Source organism: Pseudorca crassidens, chromosome 2 (assembly GCF_039906515.1).
Source record: "Pseudorca crassidens isolate mPseCra1 chromosome 2, mPseCra1.hap1, whole genome shotgun sequence".
In the NCBI taxonomy this organism is placed as follows: Eukaryota; Metazoa; Chordata; class Mammalia; order Artiodactyla; family Delphinidae; genus Pseudorca; species Pseudorca crassidens.
This window is the reverse complement of record NC_090297.1, coordinates 9,040,246-9,062,515: the sequence shown is the minus strand read 5'-3', so window position 1 is coordinate 9,062,515 and position 22,270 is coordinate 9,040,246. Positions and strand designations below refer to the sequence as shown.

General features: G+C 57.2%; 1 protein-coding gene across 1 annotated transcript; it reads right to left on the bottom strand.

Moving 5' to 3' along the window:
* Positions 1-276: 276 nt before the first annotated feature.
* On the bottom strand, positions 277-22,185 carry C2H1orf167 (chromosome 2 C1orf167 homolog). The gene is given in 23 exon segments (XM_067729981.1): positions 277-452; positions 924-1,021; positions 1,368-1,394; positions 1,397-1,515; positions 1,838-1,970; positions 4,766-5,190; positions 6,229-6,373; positions 7,297-7,350; positions 7,353-7,504; positions 8,172-8,326; positions 8,423-8,597; positions 10,225-10,388; positions 10,910-11,028; positions 11,031-11,092; positions 13,220-13,307; positions 13,358-13,402; positions 13,861-13,911; positions 16,869-17,028; positions 18,212-18,643; positions 19,075-19,977; positions 20,016-20,134; positions 20,137-20,257; positions 21,316-22,185. Coding segments are annotated over 23 exon segments (4,050 nt in total). The 5' UTR covers positions 21,469-22,185; the 3' UTR covers positions 277-302.
* Positions 22,186-22,270: the final 85 nt, after the last annotated feature.

The window sequence follows — 22,270 nt, the reverse complement described above, 5'->3', positions numbered from 1 at the left end:
CCCTGTCCCAGCCCCTGCTTGCGGGGCTTCACCGGCTCCGGGGGGTGGGGGTGGGGTGGGGGTGGGGGTGGGGGTGGAGGCGGCCGGTTGTCCACAGGGCGGCCTGACGGCAGAGGAAGCAGGTCAGAGGGGCTGGTTGGGTGGGGCAGGGGGCAGCCTTTAGGAGAGACAGAGAGAAGCAGCCGGGGCCAAGGAGGGTGTTTTATTGTCCTTCAGAGCTCTTGGCCTGAGCGCCTTGTGCCTGAGCCTGTACTCCTCAGGTGGGTGGGGCTCCGATCTGCTTTCCTTTCCAGGGGAACGGATCACAGCTGCTGCTGGGCCCCCTGCTTCACCCCAAGTCCACCAAGCACAGGGGCTCTGGTGGCTTCCTGCCTGCTCCGAGGCCTCCCACTGCTGCTGGCTCTGCCCCTCAGGCCCCTGGCTGCCAGACGCTGGTGCCGTGTTTCAAAGGCCTGGAATCAGGGAGCAGGAAACTCTTTGGCTCCCTCCTGGGTGTGTGCTGTCAGTGCTGGAGGAACTCCGGGGGCCCAGCTCCTTCTGCCCCCGAGGGAAGAGGAGGCCCTTCCCTCTGCCCTGGGCCAGATGCACAGGCCTGCGATCAGGGAAGCTGGGTTCTGAGTGCACATCACGGGGCGGCGCTCAGCGACCCACACCCAACACAGGCGGTGTGAGCGGCAGCTGTGCCACAGGCCAAGCCCGTCCCCGGACCAGTGACGGCCACGACTGTGCTCAGCACGCGGTCACCAGCTGGATTAAGGGCTCTGGAATCCAGGCTGCTTTCTCTAACTGAACTGATCCCTCCCCTGGAAAAGAAGGGGTTCTGGGGGCACCAAGCAGGGAGGGCCGCAGCTCAGGAATGTGCAGGTGTGGCACGGCTAGGAAGGGCCTGCTGGGGGGCGGGGCCGCCCCCTCTCCCCCAGTACCTGGGAATGGACCCAGCGTCTTGTTGCTGTAATCGCTGAGACACCTGCAGCCGCAAGGCCCACCGTCACCAGGCCCGCCTCAGGTGCCACTGCCTGAGCTATGGGGACAGTCACGAGGAGACCCCGAGCTGGGCCCACCACTGTCCCCGGCCCGGCAGCCCCCAGCCCCTCTGCTGCCTCTCCCTGCCTGCAACTCTGCGGCACCAGGAGGAAGGGGATGTGACGAGGAGGTGTCACCTGAGGTGTGTTAACAATGCAGTTTCCTGCACCTGTTCCCGAGGTTTCAGGCTTGGTAGGTCCAGAGTCCTGAACTTACTTTCAGAGACTGCGTTTCCATGGGTTAGGGCTGGGAATGGGACGTGATGGGAGGTCAGCGTGAGGGTGGGGAGGGGCCGCCCCACTCGCCAGTGTGGGCGCCAGCTGCTCCGTCCCCTGAGCATCTACCCAGCGCTGCCATGCAGCTGCCCGGGCCTGGCCTGCAGGGAACCCCGGAGCCGGCGAAGCAGTGCCTCAAGGCGCCAGCGCTGCAGGTACTTCCTCCTGAGGGGAGAGGCCCTGGTGTGTGTCCTGACAGCAAAGGGCATCACGACCCCTTCATGGCCAGGAAAGAGGGCAGAGCCACGGGCCTAGGCCTGGTCCGCAGAATGCTGCGGGACGAGCACCGGCCAGAGAGGGCTCAGGTCAGGCAAGGCCCTCAGCCCAGCCCACACCCTCAGCCCTCCCTCTCCACCCCTGCTCTCAGCCCTCCCTCTCCACCCCTGCTCTCAGCCCTCCCTCTCCACCCCTGCCCTCAGCCCTCCCTCTCCATCCCTGCCCTCAGCCCTCCCTCTCCACCCCTGCCCTCAGCCCTCCCTCTCCACCCCTGCTCTCAGCCCTCCCTCTCCACGCACACACTCTGCTCCCACCCCAGACACCTTTGCTCGGCCTCGCCTTTGCCCTCGAGGTCTTTGGTCTCAGAGCTGGGTCCCCTTCTGGCCCCGTAGGGCGCTGACCCTCGCCCCAGCAGCTGGAGCTGGGAGGCAGGGCCGAGGGGAGGCTCTCTGTCACCTGGCAAAGGGGCGTCAGAAGAGGTTAACACATCATTCAGGGGAGTAAGCTCTCCCCCAGTACTTCTGGAAGCTGAGCCCTAGGAAGAGAGTTAACGAGAAATGGTGTTGAGGCTGTGTCCCTGCTGCCACCACCTGTGCCCAAGCCTCCTGCAAAGGCTTGGGCTGTGGCCCCAAAGGGTGGGCCAGGAGAAATTGTAATTGTTTTCTCAAAATTGTGAAATATTCCAGAAGAGGAGATGGGTGGGGAAAAACAGTAAATACATAAGACAGATTCGCCAAGAGTTCAAAGCTGATTTCCAGGCCCGTGAGGGCTGGTGACGGTCTCATCCCTGCACTTCAGACATTGGTTACTCCCTGAGGGAGTCCGGGACGTTCCTCTCTGCTTCCTCTGTCCACTGGGGCTGTGGTGCTTGGGGCTGGGCAGGCCAGGCCCTGTGGCCTGTGGCCTGCAGCTGCAGGCCTGAGGGAACAAAGAGGAAACCCTGAACCAATGGGCTTGGACATCTAGGGGCCCAAGTGACCTGGCAGGACTCCTTTCCCGACCAGTAGAGGAGACAGGAAAGGCCGAGAGTAGTGTGGCCATCAGTACACGCCACTGCCTCTTTCCCCACGCTCCCACATGGCTCGAGACTCAGGAAGGTGAGTGGACCAAAAATGGCTACCAATCAGAGCTTACCTGTGCCAGGTACACCCTGTGAGGTGGGCATTACTCTCCCCACTCAGCCTCATAAAGTCAAATTACTTGTCTGAGGCCTCACCTCTACGGAGTGGTCTGACTCCAGGGCCCGAGCCCCCAGCGACTGCACTCTGCGGACACCAGGGGCTCTCTAAGGGAGTCTGTGCCACCGTGAGGTGGCATAAAACCCGCCCCCGTCGTTAGGTGAGGGCTGCCTGGGCGCGCGTGTGCGTGCGGTAGAAAGAGGGGGGCCTGGAATTCAGCCCCCTAGTTACCATTGACCATTCCTGACATTCACTTTGTTTCTACAAGTCTCAGTTTCTCCATCAGTAAACGGGATCCCTGCCTGCCTTTGCTGACAGAAATGGAATGGAAGTGTTTATAAACATACTCTGAAAATAAAATTCTCTTGAAACACAGATCTAGAAATAAAATACCCTGAGACCCCAGAATCTGCTGTCGCCATAGCCCCACATAGGTAAATATGTGGATTCTGCAAATAACCAAAGCCAGTCCGTTTCAATTCCATTGAAAACAAACCACTTTAATCTTTTTTCTTAGAAACTTTTCTAGAGTCTATGACATATTTTGTTTGAATCCTGAAACAGGATTCTTGATGATACCAGTTCATCTTGAGGAACACTCTGTGGCCTGCCGGTAACTCTGGGGCTATGTGTCCCGCAATGACGTGTCCCGCAATGGACTGCCATGCAGCGTCACTCTTTGTGCCCGGGTTTCCTTGTGGCCTCTTCCCTCGTGCTAGGCCACCCAGCTCTTTGTCACCCTTTGCAGGTATCAGAACTAATGCTTCTGGTCTGGAGACGGACTGGCAGTCATCTTTGGGTAGAGAGAGTCATGAAAGAATATTTTTTCATTTATATTTTCTGGGTTTTCTATAATGAGCATGTTTCATTTTCTAATTAAAAAAAAAAAAAAGAACGACAAAAAATTGCTACTGACCCCAATTACCTCTTTTGATCCTAGACTACCAGGACTTATAATGAGTTGAGGTGTCTGTCTCCCTAACAGATGCGACCCAGGGTGCTTCTTTGTAGCAGACCAGCACTGGGCTGGCGCTCAGTGGGTGCTCAGTAAGTGCTGATGGACCTGTAATTGGCTGGCTGCCCGGCCAGGAGGCTGTTGAGAACCCGTAGGGGTGGTGTCCACAAGGCTGCTGGGGTCCTGGAAAAGCATGCAACCACCCTCACCATCGGGGCTGAATCAAGCTGACTCTGAGGCCAGTAGCCCCGAGGTCATTTTGGACCTCCCACCTGACCTGGGCCGGGCCTCACCTGCCTCCGCAGGGCTGGAGCGCTCCTCAGCAGAGGTGCCCTCTGGCGGCCAGCCTAGGCCAGTGCCTGAGGCTGGCTCTGGGCCTGGGGTGGGCTGTGCTGGCCTCCTGGGCCTCGGCCTGTGGTTCCAGCCACAATCTGAGCAGCGCTGTCCGCCACTGGGCCCAGTGGGTTCGCAGGAGGCGCCTGGGCCCAGCCCGCTGGAACTGGGCGATGGCAGTTCGCTGGACATGGCCCCCAGTCGCTGACTGGGCGCAGGCCTCTAGGACGCTGGCGGCAAGGGAGGAGCCCACACCGAGGCCATCAGGGCCAGGACTCTACAGCGGGCTGTAGGGAGCCCTCCTCTGCCCCCGCCAGTGCACCGCAGGAGGGGGACCTCCAGGCAAAGCCCCGTGCCTGTGTTCCTCGTCCCCCATCCCTCTTCTGGGGAAATCACGTTCAAATGGGCACAGAGAGCAGCAGAATTATCTGTCACACGATGGGGACAGGCATCCTGTTTAGGGGACACAGAGAAAGCAGTCCTGCCAACTCCTCCTTCCCTCCCATCCTCCCCACGAGCACTGATTTATATCATCCAGGACCTGGTGTGTGTCTAGCCCGAGCTGAGCGGAGAAATTGCACACGTTATTTCTTATTCTAATCCCCGGGGCCACCCTGCAAGGCAGGCCTGTAATCTTCCTTGGACCTTCGAAGTTAGACTTGCCCAAAGAGGGGTGGCATAGCTGGAAAGTGCAGAGCTGGAATTTGACCCCAGGGACCAGGACCTCCTCTCCCCATCACCCCTAGCCCCCTGAGACCTGCCACCAGCCGTCAAATACCCTCTACCCTGGCCCCATACGAGCTCAAGGCCTAAGCTGGAAGCACAGTGCGGGGCCGCCCTCAGGCCATGGGCGCCCACCTGGCGCTCAGCTTCGGGGCAGCAGCCAGCACAGGGCCTGGGCCTGGATTCTCTCTCCTGCCCGCTGGCGGGCCTCACATCACTGGCCCGGGGCCACTTGCCTTGCAACGAAGGCCGGCTGGGCCCGGCCCTCCTCAGCTTGCTGTCCACCTGGTGTCCCTGTTCTTGGCTTCTCCAGCAGGAGAAGGAGGCCTGGGCCACGCGCTGCTCCTGAGGCCGGGCTGCAGCTTCTGGGGCTTCACTGGCAAATGTGGCCCCTGGTGCCCATCTCCTCAGGCCATCCTGGAAGGCTGGACCCTTGGCCCGGGGCATCCCTGTGCCTCTCACTACTCCACACCAGGCCTGGAAGCGGCTGCAGAACAGGTGCAGAGAAGGGGCCCAGCCGACTTCCCAGTCAAAAGTCACATTAATTCAAAATTACACCTGAAAATTCCCCACAAACCATCACAGGTTCTTAACAGTTTTGGCTACACAGCCCTGTGCCTTAAGAACGTATGGATCGATGTATAACAGGTGAGAGCTCCGGCTTTCGCTTAGGGGCCTTGGCACGCACTCACCCTCGCTCCGGGGGCAGGTGCTGCCCGGGACGGTGTAGGAACCTGGCAGTTGTGGGTTCAGGTCCCCCTCCACCAAGAGAGCAGCCACGCCCTGCTTGCCCTCACAAGGCCACTGTGGGCCAGGAGGTCAGTGAGGAGAATGTGGTCCCCCGCTCCCAGATGGACCAAGAAAACATCAGCCGCTCTGCAGTGAATGGTTCAATGGCCCCGTGGGGACGCTGTGAATGCGTGTGAGTTTGTACAGAACCAACCGTGGGAGAAGGTGTCATCTGTCCCCTCTGCTTTTAAACATGCACCCATGAACGGTATATGTGTGTCACTAGAACATCTCTATTTCAGATTTCTCTCTCTTTGTGGTGGCTGTTTGAGGAGTTGATTTCCCCATCTTTTTCTTTTTTTTTTTTTTTTGGCCTCAAGGCACGTGGGATCTTAGTTCCCTGACCAGGGATCGAACCCATCCCCCCTGCAGTGGAAGCGCGGAGTCTTAACCACTGGACCGCCAGGGAAGTCCCTGATTTCCTCATCTTAACTGTGAGCTCTGAAACCAAAGGTCTGACCTGGCCAGGAGGTGGAGACCTGGGGCTTGTCAGGGCATTGGGTGGGGTTAGGGGCTTGCCATCCCGCACCTCCCAAACAATTCATATAATGGAAGCTTGGTGGTTTTGACTCCAGGCTGGGATCTCCCTTCACGCCCATGATGCCCGGGTCCCAGGCCTCCAGCCTGGCCTGCCCCTAGAGCTGCAGAGGCCACCCAGCTTCCCATCCCTGGGCTCTCTCCCTGCTTTTCCAGGGGTGGGGGTGACCCTCGCTCTCCCACCCCCAGGCCCGGCCACCTCTGCAGTAGGAGCTGCTCTGGACCGGCCGCCGTGGGTCCCTGACAAGCTGCTGCCTCCTGCCAGCCCCGGAACACGGCCCTGCGCAGGCCCTGGAGGCGGGCCCGCACACACCGCTGTTACTTTTCACGCAGGAGCTGCTGTCCTGTGGCCAGAGAGATGCTGAGGTGCCCCTAGGCGCTCATTGCAGCCTCAGCCTGGGCCCCAAGGAACCGTGGGCCCCTGCTCTGCCAGCTTCTGCCCTCTACCCAAGTGGGAACCAAGGAGGCTGCCTAACTGTCTGGGTTAAGATGCTCCCATTACAGGCGTCCTACTGGTGACCAGGACTACCAACTCAGAGTTTTGTTTTGTTTTGTTTTTTTTAATTTCTTGACGATGTTTAGGAGTCAGGAGAATTCACATAAAAATACAGATTTCCAGCTTTTCTGTAAAAACAGAGGTCTGGCAACACTAGGTCAATGTTCCTGGGCAACGATTAGGCTGGGGAAGCAGCTGTCCCCAGTGGACAGGACACGAACTTTCCAGAACAACCAAATTCCCACCTGCCAGCCCACTGATATGATAGCAACGGAGTGAGAAGCCTCTAAAATTGCCCCCAGTGATCCCCGCCTTCTGTGCTGGGCTCTGAGGACACTGTGACTCCTGAAGGCCAGGTGAGGGTGACAAGGATGAAGATGAAGATGGTGATGATGATGGTAGCGCCCACGAGGAGCGGGGATCTGAGCCAAGCCCTTAGTGTGGATTGTCTCACAGAATTCTCACAATCACTCTAGCGGGGGTGGGGGGGGTACCACTGTTATCCCCATTTTACGGATGAGTAAGCTGAGGTTAAGTAGCACACTTAAAGTCCACACAGCCAGGGAATGGAAGAGTGGGGAACGTTAACCCAAGCCTACAGCGTCCACGCCCCCCGGTCCTGTTCTGCCACCCAGACCTGGGGTGGGGGGGTGGGGGGTTGTGGGAGTGTCCCATCACTGGACTCTGTGCTAGAGGACCAGAATCTTGGGTGTCCCTGACAGACCTGGGCCCCCCCTCAGCCCCGGTGCCCTGTCCCAGTGCCCGACTCACTCTGCCAGCAGCAGTGCCAGTGGCCCAGTGCACGTCGCTGCTGTCCCCATCCCACTCCCGGGCCCACTGTTCCGTCTCCTGCTGCTGCACCAGCTGCTGCCGCCACAGGCCCAGCACGGCCCTGCATCTCTGATTCCAGGCCCGGCGGGCAGCCAGCTCTCTCCTGGCCCCCTGGGCTGTTGCCCAGTGGCTCCAGCCAAGGAGGATGCTGGGAAGGGGAGTGTCCACCCTCAGGTGGTCACTGCCACCCTGGGCCAGCCCAGCCCTCCCCTTCCCTCCCCTCCCCTCAGAAGCATGGAGGGCTTGGGGTGACTCTTCTCCCTCCATCCATCATGGGGGAGGGTGGGTTGCTGGGGGCTGGAGGGCTTAAATGCTGCTCCAAGGGTCACAATGACAGGTGGTCGGGATGCAGTGGGACCCCAGACCCCCGATGCCAAGTGCTATGCTCAGCTCCTAGTGAGGAACATTGCCACGGGCTGAGTGTTTACTAACGCCAGGCACTGTGCTAGGGGATGTGCATGCCCCTCCCTCGCTGATTCCCATTGGAGTGAGTCCTATTATTACCCCCATACGAACGGAGAGATAGAGGCAGAGAGAGGTTAAGCAACTTGCCCAAGATCACACAGCCAGTGAGGGACAAAGCTGGGATTACCACAGCCGTGAAATTTCTGGGAGAAATGAATACCTCACACCTCTCAGCAGGGCAGGGTAGGAGGGCAGGAGGCTCTGAGAGGATTTGAGTCTGGGGTGTGAGGGGAGCCCTCTGGGATGCAGACCCCAAGGGGGTGAGGTGGGAAGGGCAAGGATTGATGGGAAACAGTAAATCCAAGGGTGGTGGGCAGCATGGCTCACCCGTCCTGGGGAGGGGTCCCTACCGCCTCTGAAGGGTGCGCTGATGCCACCTTGCCACGCCCCGGGACTGCTGGGCTTGCGCCTGCCAGAGCAGAAGGTGCCGCCCCTGCTGCTGCTGCCCAGCTGCCCACAGAAAGCTCACCCGGAACACCTCCAGGAGGGCGGGGGCCCGGGAAGCCTGGGGAAGGAGCTGTGGAGTCCTGGGTGCCCTGGGTGCTGCTACCCCTCCCCCCTCCCCTCCCCTTCCCAGCCCTCCCCACCCTCTCCCCCTCACCTGCTCCAGGGAGCTGCGGGGTGTCCTGCAGCCCGGCAGGGCCTTTCCTCCCAGGACACCGCCCAGAACCGCTGGGGCCAAGGTGGTCCTGGCGCTGCCCGGATCCCGCGCCCTCAGGCGCCAACCCCTCAGGCTGTGACGCAGCGCCCGCTGCTGCACGCCCTCGAAGAAGGAGCTACTGGAGGGGGCAGGTGAGTGCCGGGGCCCCCCGTCACCCCTGGCTGGGGGTGCTGGAAGGGTGCCACCGTGAGCCAAACGCTGGGCCAGAGCTGGGCAACCCCACCTCCCACATGGGCCGCCCACTAGGACCACTGGGGGCTCTAAGAAATACCGATGCTCACTGGGGCCCCAGCCCCGGAGATTCTGATGTAATGGTCTGGGTGCGGCTTGGGCTCCCCAACTTTTCCAAAGCCCCCACAGTGACCCCCGTGAGCAGCTGAGGCCAAGACCACAGCTCTACTTGCCCTGATCACCTGGTTGATCCTCGCCACACTCCCTGGGTGCATGGGGGCCACACAGTTGATGCGGAGTGGAGCCGAGCCCAGGCCCAGCGACCCAGGACTCAAGAGCCCACACCAGTATTTCTGCCTCCACTCGGTTATAAAGGTAGGGAAGCTGAGGCCTGGGGGAAGGTCATTTCCCCAAACTCCAAACAGCAGCAGACCTGGGATCCAAGCACTCATCTCAGGCTACAGGGCAGCCTCAGATATGTTGCAGGGAGCTATGGACTGTGACCCGGTACCCAAAGGCCAGAGGATAGACTGGGGGAGGGAGGGCTACATTCTGAAGGATCATGGTGAACTGAGTTTCCTTAGAGGTCCAGGGACGCATTAAAAGAGACTGAGGGTCCAAGTGGACCAAGTGGGTGTGGGGCTGATGGATGCCAGGTGTATAGCTTTTTTTGGTTTGTTTTTATTTTTTTCTTGTTTTGTTCTTTTTTGTTTGTTATTTTGGGTTTTTGTTTGTTTCTTTACAACCCCTTGTGTTGAGGGCTGACTTTCAATAGATCGCAGTGTGGGAGCTCCTCTGCTAGGTGCATAGCTTTTAAGGACAGAATTCTTAACCCTGCAGCTGCTGGCTTACATTCCTGCTGACATTCCATCAGTGAAGCTGGCCCCTCCTGACCTCCACTGGCTCTCTCACCCATAACCATCAGCCTGGGCTCTGAGTCCCAGCATCCCACCTTGTATAAAAGCATCGCAAGGTCTCACTATAGGTCTCACTTCTTGCTCCTGATTCAGCGTGATTTAGAGCAAGCTGCTTGACCCCTCTGAGCCTCAGCTTCTCCAGCTGTGTAATAAGGCAAATGGGGGCAGGGGAAAAAGTGGCTCCTTCACTGATTCATTTACGGTATTTGTTCTGGGCCTTCGGCAGCCTGGGCCTCTGCAAGACGCTAGGAGACAGTGGTGAGGAGACATACAGGGTTTCCGCCACCAGGGGCCTCCCCCTTAGCCAGGAGATGGGTGAGAGGTGGGTCCAGATTCTGGGGAGGGAGAAGAGCGTTAAACCAACCTCCCCGTTAGGTTCCAGCCACCTTGGCAGGACTCCGTGTCTGTGCCCCTGACCACTCCCTGTCCCCCACAGCTCTCTGCTGTATCACTGACTCAGCGTCCCTAGGCTACCTCCCCCGGCCCCATGCCTGCTGGGCATCACGGGGTGCCAGGCCCCATGCTGGGGCCACAGAGAGGAGTAGGATGTGGCCCATTCCCTATGGGACACTCCATCCAGTGCTGAGGACTGCTCACCTTCCCACCCCATGTCCTCCAGGCCCAACCCCAGGTCACAAACTCACGGACACCTGCTCCGCCCGCTGGCGCTGGGAGAGCTGCGTCCTCCAGAGCAGCAGCGCCCGGTGGAGGGCCAGCCTCCGGCCGGCTTCCTGCAAGGAGCGCCGGCCTTGCTCCCGGGGCAGCGCCTGGGCCTGGGCCACCACCCCCAGGCCGTGGGCTGTGGCCCCCCCCAGGGGCTGAGCTGGGGAGGGCCATGTTCCCTGAGAAGCAGACAAGAGATGAACCAGTGAGCACCCTCTGCTCAAAGCCATTGGTGGACGCTGCCTCAGGCCCCTTAGGGCCTCTCCCCTTGTGGCTACTGCCCCCTCCCACCACCCCCAAGCCCTCCCCACCGGGACATCTGGAAGATCCCATCTTCCTCTGTCACGTTTTGGTCAGTCGGGGGCAGGAGCTGTACATCCCCCTAAGACCAGAAGCTTCCCAGAAGCAGGGGCTCCATCTCTTCCAGGTGGAAGATTGAACAGGTCTCTCGCCTAGAGGAGCTCATGATGGAGGTCAGGATGGGGCCCACCAAAGCCTGCTGCTCCAGGGACCCCTCCGGACCCTCCCAGGCCTGCCAGGCCGCATCCCCGAGAAAACTCCCGATCCCATCACCTCCCACCACGAGCATCCCTAAATCAACTGGGCGACTGCAGAAGGAGCTTAAGTGATGCTATTTGCTGGGGTGGGAGAGAGAGGGAGCCCCTCGGCCCGCCACTTGCTCACCTGCCTCCCGCCAACAAAGGGACAGCTGGGTCACCTTCGCCCCATCTGAGGCCTGGAGCTGCTTCGTCTGCACCCACTGCTGCAGGCACATCCTCAGGGTCCCTGCCCGCGGTTGGCCATGTGGTCCCGGTACCGGGTCCCTCCTTGTGCGAACCGCTGCCAGGCCCCAAAGCACCTGGAGAGCCAAGAGAAAGTGCAGGTGCTCATTGTAATGACTGCAGCTACAGCCTCCCGCCATGTGCCAGACACCACTGAGGCCTTGGGCAAGCCACTCACCGCTCTGAGCCTCAGCTTTCTTGTCTGTAAAATGGGGCTGCTGTGGGATGGTGCAGCATGCCATCTGCTCAGGCCACACCGTCACTTCTGGGTGCCTGGATGGCCTCAGCAGCCTCCTACCTGCCCTCCTGCATCCACTTGCCCCCGCCCCTCCAGTCAGTGCCTACACAGTAACCAGAGTGATATTTTTCAAATCTCAAATCAAATTATCTTACTCTCTTGCTAAAATACGCCAGGAGCAGTCCCCTTGCTCTGATGATCAAATTTCGACTCCTCCCCACTGACAACAAGGCACTCTCTGCATGGTCTGTCCCCCACCCACCATTACACACCTTTCCAACTTCATCTCAAAGCACCCCAGCCCCCAACCCCATACTAACAGGGCTCCGACTGGACTGCCGTTCTTTGCATTTTCCATGTTCCTCTCCCTGTCAGAGGTCTTTGCACATGCTGTTCTGTTCCCTCTGCCTGGCACTCCTGTCTGCTGTCCCTCCACCAGTCAGCCATGCACCCTTCCCATCTCTGCTGAGCCCTGGTCGAGGTCAGCTCCCTTTGTCAAAAGTTCTCATAGAAAACGCTATCGGGGACTTCCCTGGTGGTGCAGTAGTTAAGAATCCGCCTACCAATGCAGGGAACACGGGTTCGATCCCTGGTCCGGGAAGATCCCACATGCCGCGGAGCAACTAAGCCTGCGAGCTGCAACTACTGAGCCGTTGTGCCACAACAGCTGAAGCCCACGCGCCTAGAGCCTGCGCTCCGCAACAAAGAGAAGCCACTGCAATGAGAAGCCCATGCACCGCAACAAAGAGTAGCCCTCGCTTGCTGCAGCTAGGGAAAGCCTGCGCGCAGCAACGAAGACCCAACGCAGACAATAAATAAATAAATAAATTTATGAAAAAGAAAACTCTATCGGGGGATGCAATCAGCAAAATGCAGACAGTAGGAAACTCTACCTGACAAGCAGCCTGGTTTCTTCAACAGATAACTTGCAAGGAAACAAAGAAACAAACAAAAACAACAGAGGGGAGTCCCTAGATTAAAAAGAGCTTAAGGACCCCTCAACCGATGACAGCAAGTGGGCCTTATTTAGATCCCAATACAAACTAACTATAACAACAAGGACTTCCCTGGTGGTCCAGTGGGTAATACTCCGTGCTCCCAATGCAGGGGGCCTGGGTTCGATCCCTGGTTGGGGAACTAGATCCCGCGTGCATGCCGCAACTAAGAGTCTGCATGCCACAACAAAGATCCTGCGTGCCGCAACTAAGACCCAGCGCAGACAAAATAAATAAATAAATACCAAACCCCAAAAAACCCAAAAAACTATAACAACATATTTGCTTATAAAACAATTGGAAATTTGAATGCTGACCAGATATTTGTTGGTGTTAAGGAATTATTCATTTTTTAGGTGTGATCCTGGCCTGGTGGTTCTGTTGTTTAAAAGACACTTTATGTTTTAGAGATGCTACAGAAATATTTACAGATGAAATGGTAGGATGCATGGGATTTGCCTCAAAATTATGTCCTGGGGGAAGTAGCCAGGGTACAGATTAAACACATTTTCTCAGGAGGTGATTTTCGTGAAACTGGACGATGGGTACACTGAGGGTGATTATCCTATTTCCCCTACTTTTATGTAAGATTAAAAGTCCCGTAATAAAATAGTTAACAAGGAAAAAAACAACTTCATGTAGATCTGTGTTTCTTCCCTTCACAGCACTTAACTTTGGTGGTATTCACACACACACACCCTTTGTGATTGTTAATTTCCTGCCTGTCTCAGCACTGGGCCATGGGTTCCATGAGGGCCAGTGACAGCGGGCATGAAGCTTTGCTTATAACTAAATCCCAGCCCCTGGGTGGTGTCTGCCAGGTCTTAGCATCTCAGTAAATGGCACATGTATTCATTTCTTATTTTCATCATTTCAACACTAGGAGTCAAGAACTGACTTAAAGTGCATCTCCCAGCTGCATCTCACCCTCTGCCTCAGGGGAGGCGGTCCCCATTCCCACTTCCCCCTACCTGCAGAGCCAGGCCCTCTGGCACCGGGTGTCCAGTGGGGACACCCAGGCTGCATCTGCAGCAGGAGAGCACCAGGCCTGGGGGCGGCCTCTCCATCCTCTGAGCCCTCAGCACGGCCCCAGAGGCCTCTCCCTGGACCCCCTTCTCCTGCCCGTTCCTTCTGACGGCACCACAGGAGGAAGACTACAGGGAACGAAGAGAGGGGGAAGAGAGAGTGAAGGGAGGGGAAGTCAGGGCCAGGAGGGACCACTGACTCCTGGGACCCCAGGTCATGTGGCCTCCAGCCAGTCCCTCTCCATCTCTGGGCCTCAGTTTCCCCACGAGTGAGTCATGTCTAAGGACTTGCCAATTCTAACACTCAAGCTTCTGTCCGGCCTGTACCAGCGTCCATGGCACACAAATGCAGGATGCGCGCCTCTCATACTCTGTGTCTTTGAGCTGGTCACTTCATGTCTCTGTGCCTCAGTTCCCCATCAGTAAAATGGGCACAATGTCTTGCTGAGGTCACCACGAGAGAATCAAATGAGATCTTGTCTGGGAAGCTGCCAGAGTAGATACTCGATAAACACTCATTCACTCACTGAGGACCCCCTGCCCGACCTGGCTCCATCTCCCCCGTTTCCCAGCGCCCCACATCTTACCAGCCAGCTGTTGCAGAGCCTGCAGGATCTGGACTCCCCTGTCTCCTCCATCTGGCCTCGGCCCAGAACACAATGGAATCGGCTGGGCTCCCGCCTCCTCCCTCCGACTCCTTGGACTGAGAGTAAAATTGCCCAGAGAGAAACTGATGCCCAGGCAGAGGGAGGGCACCTGGTCCCAACCCATCCACCCCCGTCCTGCAGTGCCGCCTGCCTGCAGGAGCAAAGATGTGCTGAGCCACCCCCTGTTCTGTTCCAGACAGTACGTTCCACTCCTGATTATGTAAGTGATTTGGGGGGAGGGTTCTGCTTTTGCTGAATTCTCATCAATACTATTAGGGTTTTTTACAGCACACATGCATTAAAATAATATTACTTAAATAATTATTTTAAACACATTTGTTTCATTTAAAAATAGGAACAAAAACAATACATCACTGGAATGGAAAATTGAGGAAAAGAAAATAACCACCTTTAATCTCACCACTCCAGAGATGACCACCATTTTAGCATTTTTTTTGCGGGGGGGATGGGAGATGACATTTATTTATTTATTTGTATTTTTAATAGCGGTAAAATACACGTAATATAAAATTTACCATGTTAACCATTTTTTTAAGGAATATTGATATGATTATTGTGACTTTCTTTTTTTACTTTTTGAATTTTTTTATACATCTTTATTGGGGTATAATTGCTTTACAATGTTGTGTTAGTTTCTGTTGTACAACAAAGTCAATCAGTTATATGTATACATATATCCCCATATCCCCTCTCTCTTTTTTTTTTTTTTTTTGCGGTTCGCGGGCCTCTCACTGCTGTGACCTCTCCCGTTGCGGAGCACAGGCTCCAGACGCACAGGCTCAGCGGCCATGGCTCACGGGCCCAGCCGCTCTGCGGCATGTGGGATCCTCCCAGACCGGGGCACGAACCTGTGTCCCCTGCATCAGCAGGCAGACTCTCACCCACTGCGCCACCAGGGAAGCCCTCCCCTCCCTCTTGAGCCTCCCTCCCGCCCTCCAGGTCATCACAAAGCACCAAGCTGCTCTCGCTGTGCTATGCAGCAGCTCCCCACTAGCTATCTGTTCTACATTTGGGAGTGTATATATGGCAGTGCCACGCTCTCACTACGTCTCAGCCTCCCCTTCCCCCACTGTGTCAAGTCCGTTCTCTACATACACGTCTTTATTTCTGCCCTGTCACTAGGTACATCAGTACCATTTTTCTAGATTCCACATATATGCGTTAGCAGACGGTATTTGTTTTTCTCTTTCTGACTTACTTCACTCTGTATGACACACTCTAAATCCATCCACCTCATTACGAATAACTCAGTTTTGTTCCTTTTTGTGGCTGAGTAATATTCCATTGTATATATGTGCCACATCTTCTTTATCCATTCATCTGTTAATGGACATTTAGGTTGCTTCCATGTCCTGGCTATTGTAAATAGTGCTGCAATGAACATTGTGGTACATGACTCTTTTTTTTTTTTTTTAATTTATTCTTGGCTGCGTTGGGTCTTTGTTGGTGCGCGCAGGCTTTCTCTGGTTGCAGCGAGTGGGGGCTACTCTGTTGCAGTGTGCGGGCTTCTCATTGCGGTGGCTTCTCTTGTTGTGGAGCATGGGCTCTAGGTGCCTGGGCTTCAGGAGTTGTGGCTCACGGGCTCTGGAGCGCAGGCTCAGTAGTTGTGGCACACGGGCTTAGTTGCTCCGCGGCATGTGGCATCTTCCCAGACCAGGGATCGAACCCATGTCCCTTTCATTGGCAGGTGGATTCTTAACCACTGCACCACCATGGAAGCCTCACATGACTCTTTCTGAATTACCGTTTTCTCCGGGTATATGCCCAGTAGTGGGATTGCTGGGTTATATGGTAGTTGTATTTTTAGATTTTTAAGGAACCTCCATACTGTTCTCCATAGTGGCTGTATCAATTTACATTCCCACCAACAGTGCAAGAGGGTTCCCTTTTCTCCACACCCTCTCCAGCATTTGTTGTTTGTAAATTTTCCGAGGATACCCATTCTAACCCATTTTTAAATTAATTAATTTCTTTATTTTTGGCTGTGTTGGGTCTTGGTTGCTACGCACGGGCTTTCTCCAGTTGCAGTGAGCAGGGGCTACTCTTTGCTGAGGTGCGTGGGCTTCTCGTTGCGGTGGCTTCTCTTGCTGCGGGGCACCTGCTCTAGGCACTTGGGCTTCAGCAGTTGTGGCACTCGGGCTCAGTAGTTGTGGCACACAGGCTTAGTTGCTCCGCAGCATGTGGGATCCTCCCGGACCAGGGCTTGAACCCGTGTCCCCTGAACTGGCAGGCAGACTCCCAGCCACTGCGCCACCAGGCAAGTCCCCATCTTAACCATTTTTAAGTGAGCAGTTCAGTGGTATTAAGTAATTCACATTGTTATGCAACATTTCAGTATTTTTGCTTCTGGTTTCTTTTTCTATGCACTGTTTTATGTTCATAGGAAAAAATATTTTAGGTACTATTTTTGTATTCTCTTTTTGTTTTTCATTGAACATTGCCATAACCCTTTTCCTTCTCATTAAAAATTCTATGCAAATACCCATAAACCTACTTCCAGGAAGGGGAATAATATACGTAAGGAGGGAGGTGAAACTTTCAAATTGATTGAAATACTTCCATCTATCTCGAATGTTTTTTCAAATCAAACATGCATTACTGTTACGATTAGAAAGAACACCAGTAAAGCTACCGAAACAAAAAATAAAGAAAAAAAGAGTGGGGAGGAATTTAAAACATCTCAATAAGCATCATATTGAACTGTTGCCAAATTTTTATCACATGGTTAAACTACAATTTTCTCTCTCGCTGTTGGGTATTAGGCCGTTTCGAAGTTTTCACGAAGTGTAAATAACACCGTGATGGACATCCTTTTGCACAAATCTTGGTCCACATGTGCTGGCTTTATCCTCATTCTCTTGTGGGGGAGGGGAAACGGGGGACAAGGAGGGAGGGAGGGCCACCAGCACTTCCCAGGTCACACTGACCGACCTGGGGTGTCCCAGACCACCTGCTTCTCCAGGCGGTGTCCACCACCGGCTTCCTTCCTGAGGGGCCTCGGTCCTGGCCTCCCCCAGAGGATGGGGGTCCTGGCCCAGCCTGGATGTGAAACTGCCCTTGTTTCTGCTGCTGAATCAAGTTTCTCCACTGGGACAAGAGAGAAGGGGAAGAGGGACGTTGGCTGTAGCCTCAAGTGTACCCTGAGCAGCGGCGGGCACCAGGAAGGGCGGGGACACGAGTCAGACGTTGTGGTTTGAACCATACCATTAGACTCCCCTGCCTCTTTGGGAATGAATGAATGAATGGAAAGATAGAGCCCAAGAGGCAGGGTTTTCCTTGGGAGACAAAACCTAGAGCTGGGTCCTCCTAAACCACTTTTCCCAAGGAGGGAAGAATATAGAAGTTCTCTCCTAGTCCTGGCTGGCAAACCGCTAGTAAAAAATAACAACCAGGGCTTCCCTGGCGGTCCAGTGGTTAAGACTCTGCGCTTCCACTGCAGGGGGCATGGATTCGATCCCTGGTTGGGCAACTAGGATCCCGCATGACACACAGTGAAACCAAACAGAAACAAAAAGCAAAACAAACAAAAAGTAGCAACCACTGAAACGGTAGAGTGCTTGCTATGTGCTAGGCACATAGGCACATATATTTATTAATTTAACCTCACAACAACCCTGAGAGGTATGTACTATTATGATCCCATTTTTTTAAAAAAATCAATTTATTTATTTATTTATTTTTGGCTGCGTTGGGTCTTCGTTACTGCATGCAGGCTTTCTCTCTAGTTGCCGCCAGCGGGGGCCACTGTTCATCGCGGTGCGCAGGCTTCTCATCGCCTTGGTTTCTCTTGTTGTGGAGCCGGGCTCTAGGTGCACGGGCTTTAGTAGTTGTAGCACGCTCATTCAGTAGTTGTGGCTCTCAGGTTCTAGAGCGCAGGTTCAGTAGCTGTGGCGCACGGGCCCAGCTGCTCCATGGCATGTGGGATCCTCCCGGACCAGGGCTTGAACCCGTGTCCCCTGCATTGGCAGGCGGACTCCCAACCACTGCGCCACCAGAGGAGTCCCTATGATCCCATTTTAAAGCTAAAGAGACGAAGGCACAGAGAGGTTAAGTAACTTACCCAAGCTCACACAGTGAGAAAATGTGGGGAAAAGGAAAGTGGCGGAGACAGGATTTGAATTCAGGCAGAGCTCGGTCATGTCTGGGCTGACACTGCCTCCCCCCTACTGCCAATCACTCAGGAGGAACAAACTGCGCCCCAGGAGAGCCTCCTCCCCAGACACACTGGCACTTCGTCACCCCCCCACGGTCCAACCTGGAGGCCCCTAACTTTTTGGAAGGTCCGCGCCAGCAGGGCCTGCGTGTGTCGTCCCCACGCCGCCTCCAGCTGGGCCTCCCGGAGCCGCAGTGTCCACCGCGGCGCCCGTAGGCCCCTGCGCAACAGCTGCCGGCAGCCCAGCGCCATGGCCGCTGCCACTGCCCGCCGCCTCTGCACCCAGTGCCGCCACGCTCTGAAACATCTGGACAGCCACTGCTGGCTGGGGACAGACCAGGCTGACCAGGGGATGGGCCCGGTCCCCAGTCCCAGGGAGAGCTGGGGGCTCAGCAGCACCCGCGTCGCCTTTCCAGCATGGAGGGTGATACTCCACGCTGCGGCAGGAGAGCTGGCTGGACCCCGGGAGAACTTCCCTCTATGGAGGGCTAGCCTTGGAAATCCCAGACAAGAGAGCTGCTGGGGGCAGGGGAATGAATGCAGGACAGCCTCACAGGTTTAGGATTCCCGGGAGCGGCAGTCCCCGCGTTCCTGTCCTTGGGGCATTCCCTGCCCCTGAAATTCTGCAAGGATCTGCCATCCGGGCCTTATCTCCATCAGGACGGAGTCTGCAGGCAGATGGGAGAGGAGGCGTCCCAGGAGCATGGCCCCGGCTCCCACCTCCAGCCCATGACCTCACCGGCCTATCTCAGACTCCAGGCTCACAGTGTTTCTGGCTGCGTTCTTGGAAAACAAAGGGACATGACACAGCACTCAGGCCAAGAAGCAAGCAGGACTGGACACCCCCTGCTAAGCCTGCCTGCCCACAGCCTCCCTTTCTGAGGGAGGGTGACAGAGGAGTGACACCCAGCTTGGAGCGAGAATTCCTGGGAGGCAGCCCTCCTCCCCCAACCCTGAGTCCCCCAGTTCCCATCCCAGACCCCTCTGGCCTCTCCCTGCAGGGCACTCCTCGCGGGGGCCGTGTCTGGCAGACCGGAAGCCGGCCTCTCTTCTTCGCTGCCGACCTGCTCCCACGGGGTCCTGTCCCCTCCTTCCCGCCCAGGGAGGATGCCCCGGGCTGAACTGGACGAGGCTGAAGAGCAGAGTCTGGCCTCCCTGCTGCCCGCCCCTTGAGGGAGCAGGGGGTCCTCCCTCTGTCCCCTGCCGTATGTAGTCCCTGGGGAGCACTTCTCTCCTCGTCTTACAGGGTGGGCAGGAAGGACCCCTTGCTCAGGGTCAAGGGCAACCCCGGGAAGCATCTCCAAAGCAGTCTCCAGTGATGCAGACTTGCTGCTTGCCTGAGAGTCTGAGAGACCATCCTGGACCCCCGGTGCTTCCGGAAAACCTGCAGTTTCCCTGAAACCTTGGGTATGTTTCCTCCTCTCATCCCAGGAAGCAAGAACAGGCTGGCTGGGCTGGGGGTGAGCAGGGAGTATCTGGCCTGCTCTGGTCCAGGACTCCTGCTGCACAGGGCCTGGGGGTTCCCAGGATGCCTGGCACCTGAGACGGACTGCCTCACGCTCCAGGCGTTGCACAGAGGCCAGCAGCTGGTGAATGGCAACTTGGGACGGAGCCCGAGTCCGGCTCTGGGCAGGAGCAGCCAGGTCCTGCAGGATGAGGGGTTCCCCCACGAGCCTGGAGGTCCAGCCCCCCAGGACACACTGGGATCTGGGGTCCAGCCGTGTGTGCCCTTCGAGCGGGCCCAGGCCTGCAGCGGGCCCAATGTCTGGGCAGGGGGTATTGGTGGACAGCAGCCGGGACCACCTCGGGCGGGAGGCTGGGGAAGCCAGTGGCCCTCGGGGTAGAGGGCTTCCCCCGGGCATCCTGTGCGGCCAGAAGCTTTCCTGAGCCCCGACCAGAGGTGACGTCCCCACTCAGCCACGCTCGTCTCCCTGACGCTCAGGTCGCTCTGCTGGATGGCAGACGCCTGGGCTCTTCTTTGGGGCCTCCCGGCCAGGGGCTGTAAGTTGCTCTGCTGTCGGAAGCTTGAGTTGGTCAGCTGCCGGGCGTGTCCCTCAGGGCGAGGCCCAGGCTGGGGCTGGTCAGGTTGCTCTGGACTCGGCAGGGCTCCTGGCACAGCGCTGCCCCCGGGGATGGTGTGGTGGCAGCCCCCCTGCTCTCGGCCTGGCCCACGGGCACCCACCGGCCATGTGTACTGGCCAGGCCCTTCCGGAGTCTCCATTGCTCTAAAAAGAGGACAGACAGTTACGTCCTGGGGGAGAACTTGGTGGTCAGTGCTGGGGAGGGACAGGGCGCCACACGGGAGGGAGCCCAGGCTCCAGAGGTCTGCGTCAGCTCTGTCATCCCAGGTGGACCAACGGATGCACCCGGGGGTCTTGAGCCAGAGCAGCGACCTGGTGACAGTGCAGGGACTCAGAGCAGGGACAGGGCAGGGGCAGGGAGGAGGGCAGAGGGAAGCAGCGAGATAGTTGGGAGGCTGCTGAGGGGTCCCAGGCGAGAGACGATGGGGCTGGCATGGGGGCGGCAGGAGGGTGGAGAGAAGGAGACAGATCAGGTCTGCTGAGAAGGCCTAGAAGAGGGTGAAGGAAAGAGAAGTGTCGCTGACGGCTCCCTGGTGTCCAGCTTGAGCAAAGAGGTGCTGGGGCGTCCGCAGCTGGGGTGAAAGCAAGACTCAGCATATCAAACAGCTAAACGTGGGCTGCTCTGGCCCCGAGGTGGTGGCGCTCCCTCCCTGCCGGTCTCCCCAGCCCCCAGGCCGTTCTGCAGCTGGGAGACAAGGCCTCTTGGGGGCGGGTGAGATGCCTGGGAGGGCCTGGCAGGTAGTGTGGGCATGAAAGTTTGTAGATAGGAACTAAAGGTCAGAGAAGTTAAGCGCCTTGCCCCACGGCCACACAGCTAGAACACAGAGAGCCCGGCAAGTAAACAGGAATCTGAATTTGTTCTTGGGCTACTCCCACTCCTGGCTGCACCAGCTCGGTGGCCTTCCGGAAGCCCCAGGAACCTGAGCAGGGAGGTTCCCAGCCCACCAGCGCTGCCAGAAGACCGACCTGTGAGGGCCCCTTCTCTGCCAGGGGCCCCAGACAGGCCCCCTCCTGCGCCTCCCTCCTCACCTCGTGTCCTGACTTCCTGACCCTCCCTCGCGCCCCAGGCTGGAAGATTTTGTCCTGGCCTGGCTGGCCCTGAACAGCTAATCTCTGGAATTAGCAAGGCCCTGGGCTGGCCTGTCTGCGAAAGGGCCGCTGGGCTGCTACCCGAGGGGACCTCACTCCTGCCACCTCTGACCCAGACCCCCTGAGCCTCTTGCCTGGCCTCAGGGGGGTGGCCGGCCTGGGGGGCACATTCTCCTTGTGGCTGGTGTCAGGTCTCAGCTCCATGGGCTCCAGGGCAAAGCCAGGGTGGCAGTGACCTTGGTCCACACCGCAGCCGGTCCTGTTTGATTAGGGGGACTCTGAGGGGTGAGGATAGGGTGCCCGCCTCCTACCCAGCCACGCCCAGCCCTGGTCCCCACTCCCACGCTTCCCCAGCATCCCTGGTTGCCCTGAGGCCCAGCTCCGGCTGTCCTGTTCAGGGCCCCTTGGGGTCTCCTCTCCCCAACCCCTGTGCCACCCCTTTCCCTTGTAATTTTCTCGTGTCTTCCGGCACCCACTCCTAACACTGATGACAGATCCCTGTGGACCCTGCTTCCTGAGCAGCCCTGTCACGTGAGGGCTCTTTCTCTCAGAACTCTAGGCAGGAGGGGGGGGGGGCCCTCTTTGCTTCCAGTCGCCCCTTCCCGACCATTCTCCCTCTCTCCTCTCTAAAATGCTCTGGTTCGAAGTTCCAGGCAGGCCAGGAAGGAAGTCCTCGTCATTTATTCCTTGACGATTTCAGCTCCCAGCTCACTGTCACTTTCTGCAGCACACGCCTAACTTCTGGGTGGTTTCACCCTGCACGTGGGCAATCCCTCCAACTCCTGGTCTGCGAGTCCTTGACCTTCTAACCTCCCACCATCCTGTCCTTCACCCAACCTCAGTCACCTGCTCCCAGGGTCCCCCCAGACTTTGTCATCCTCAGAAACTGCACCTCCCCCGTAATTTCAGTTTCAGAGCCCACACCCATCTATCCAGCTCCCTCCCTCTGGTGCCCCATCCTTCCTTCCATGAGACCCGACCCTCTGCCCCTACCACCCTTCGTCCT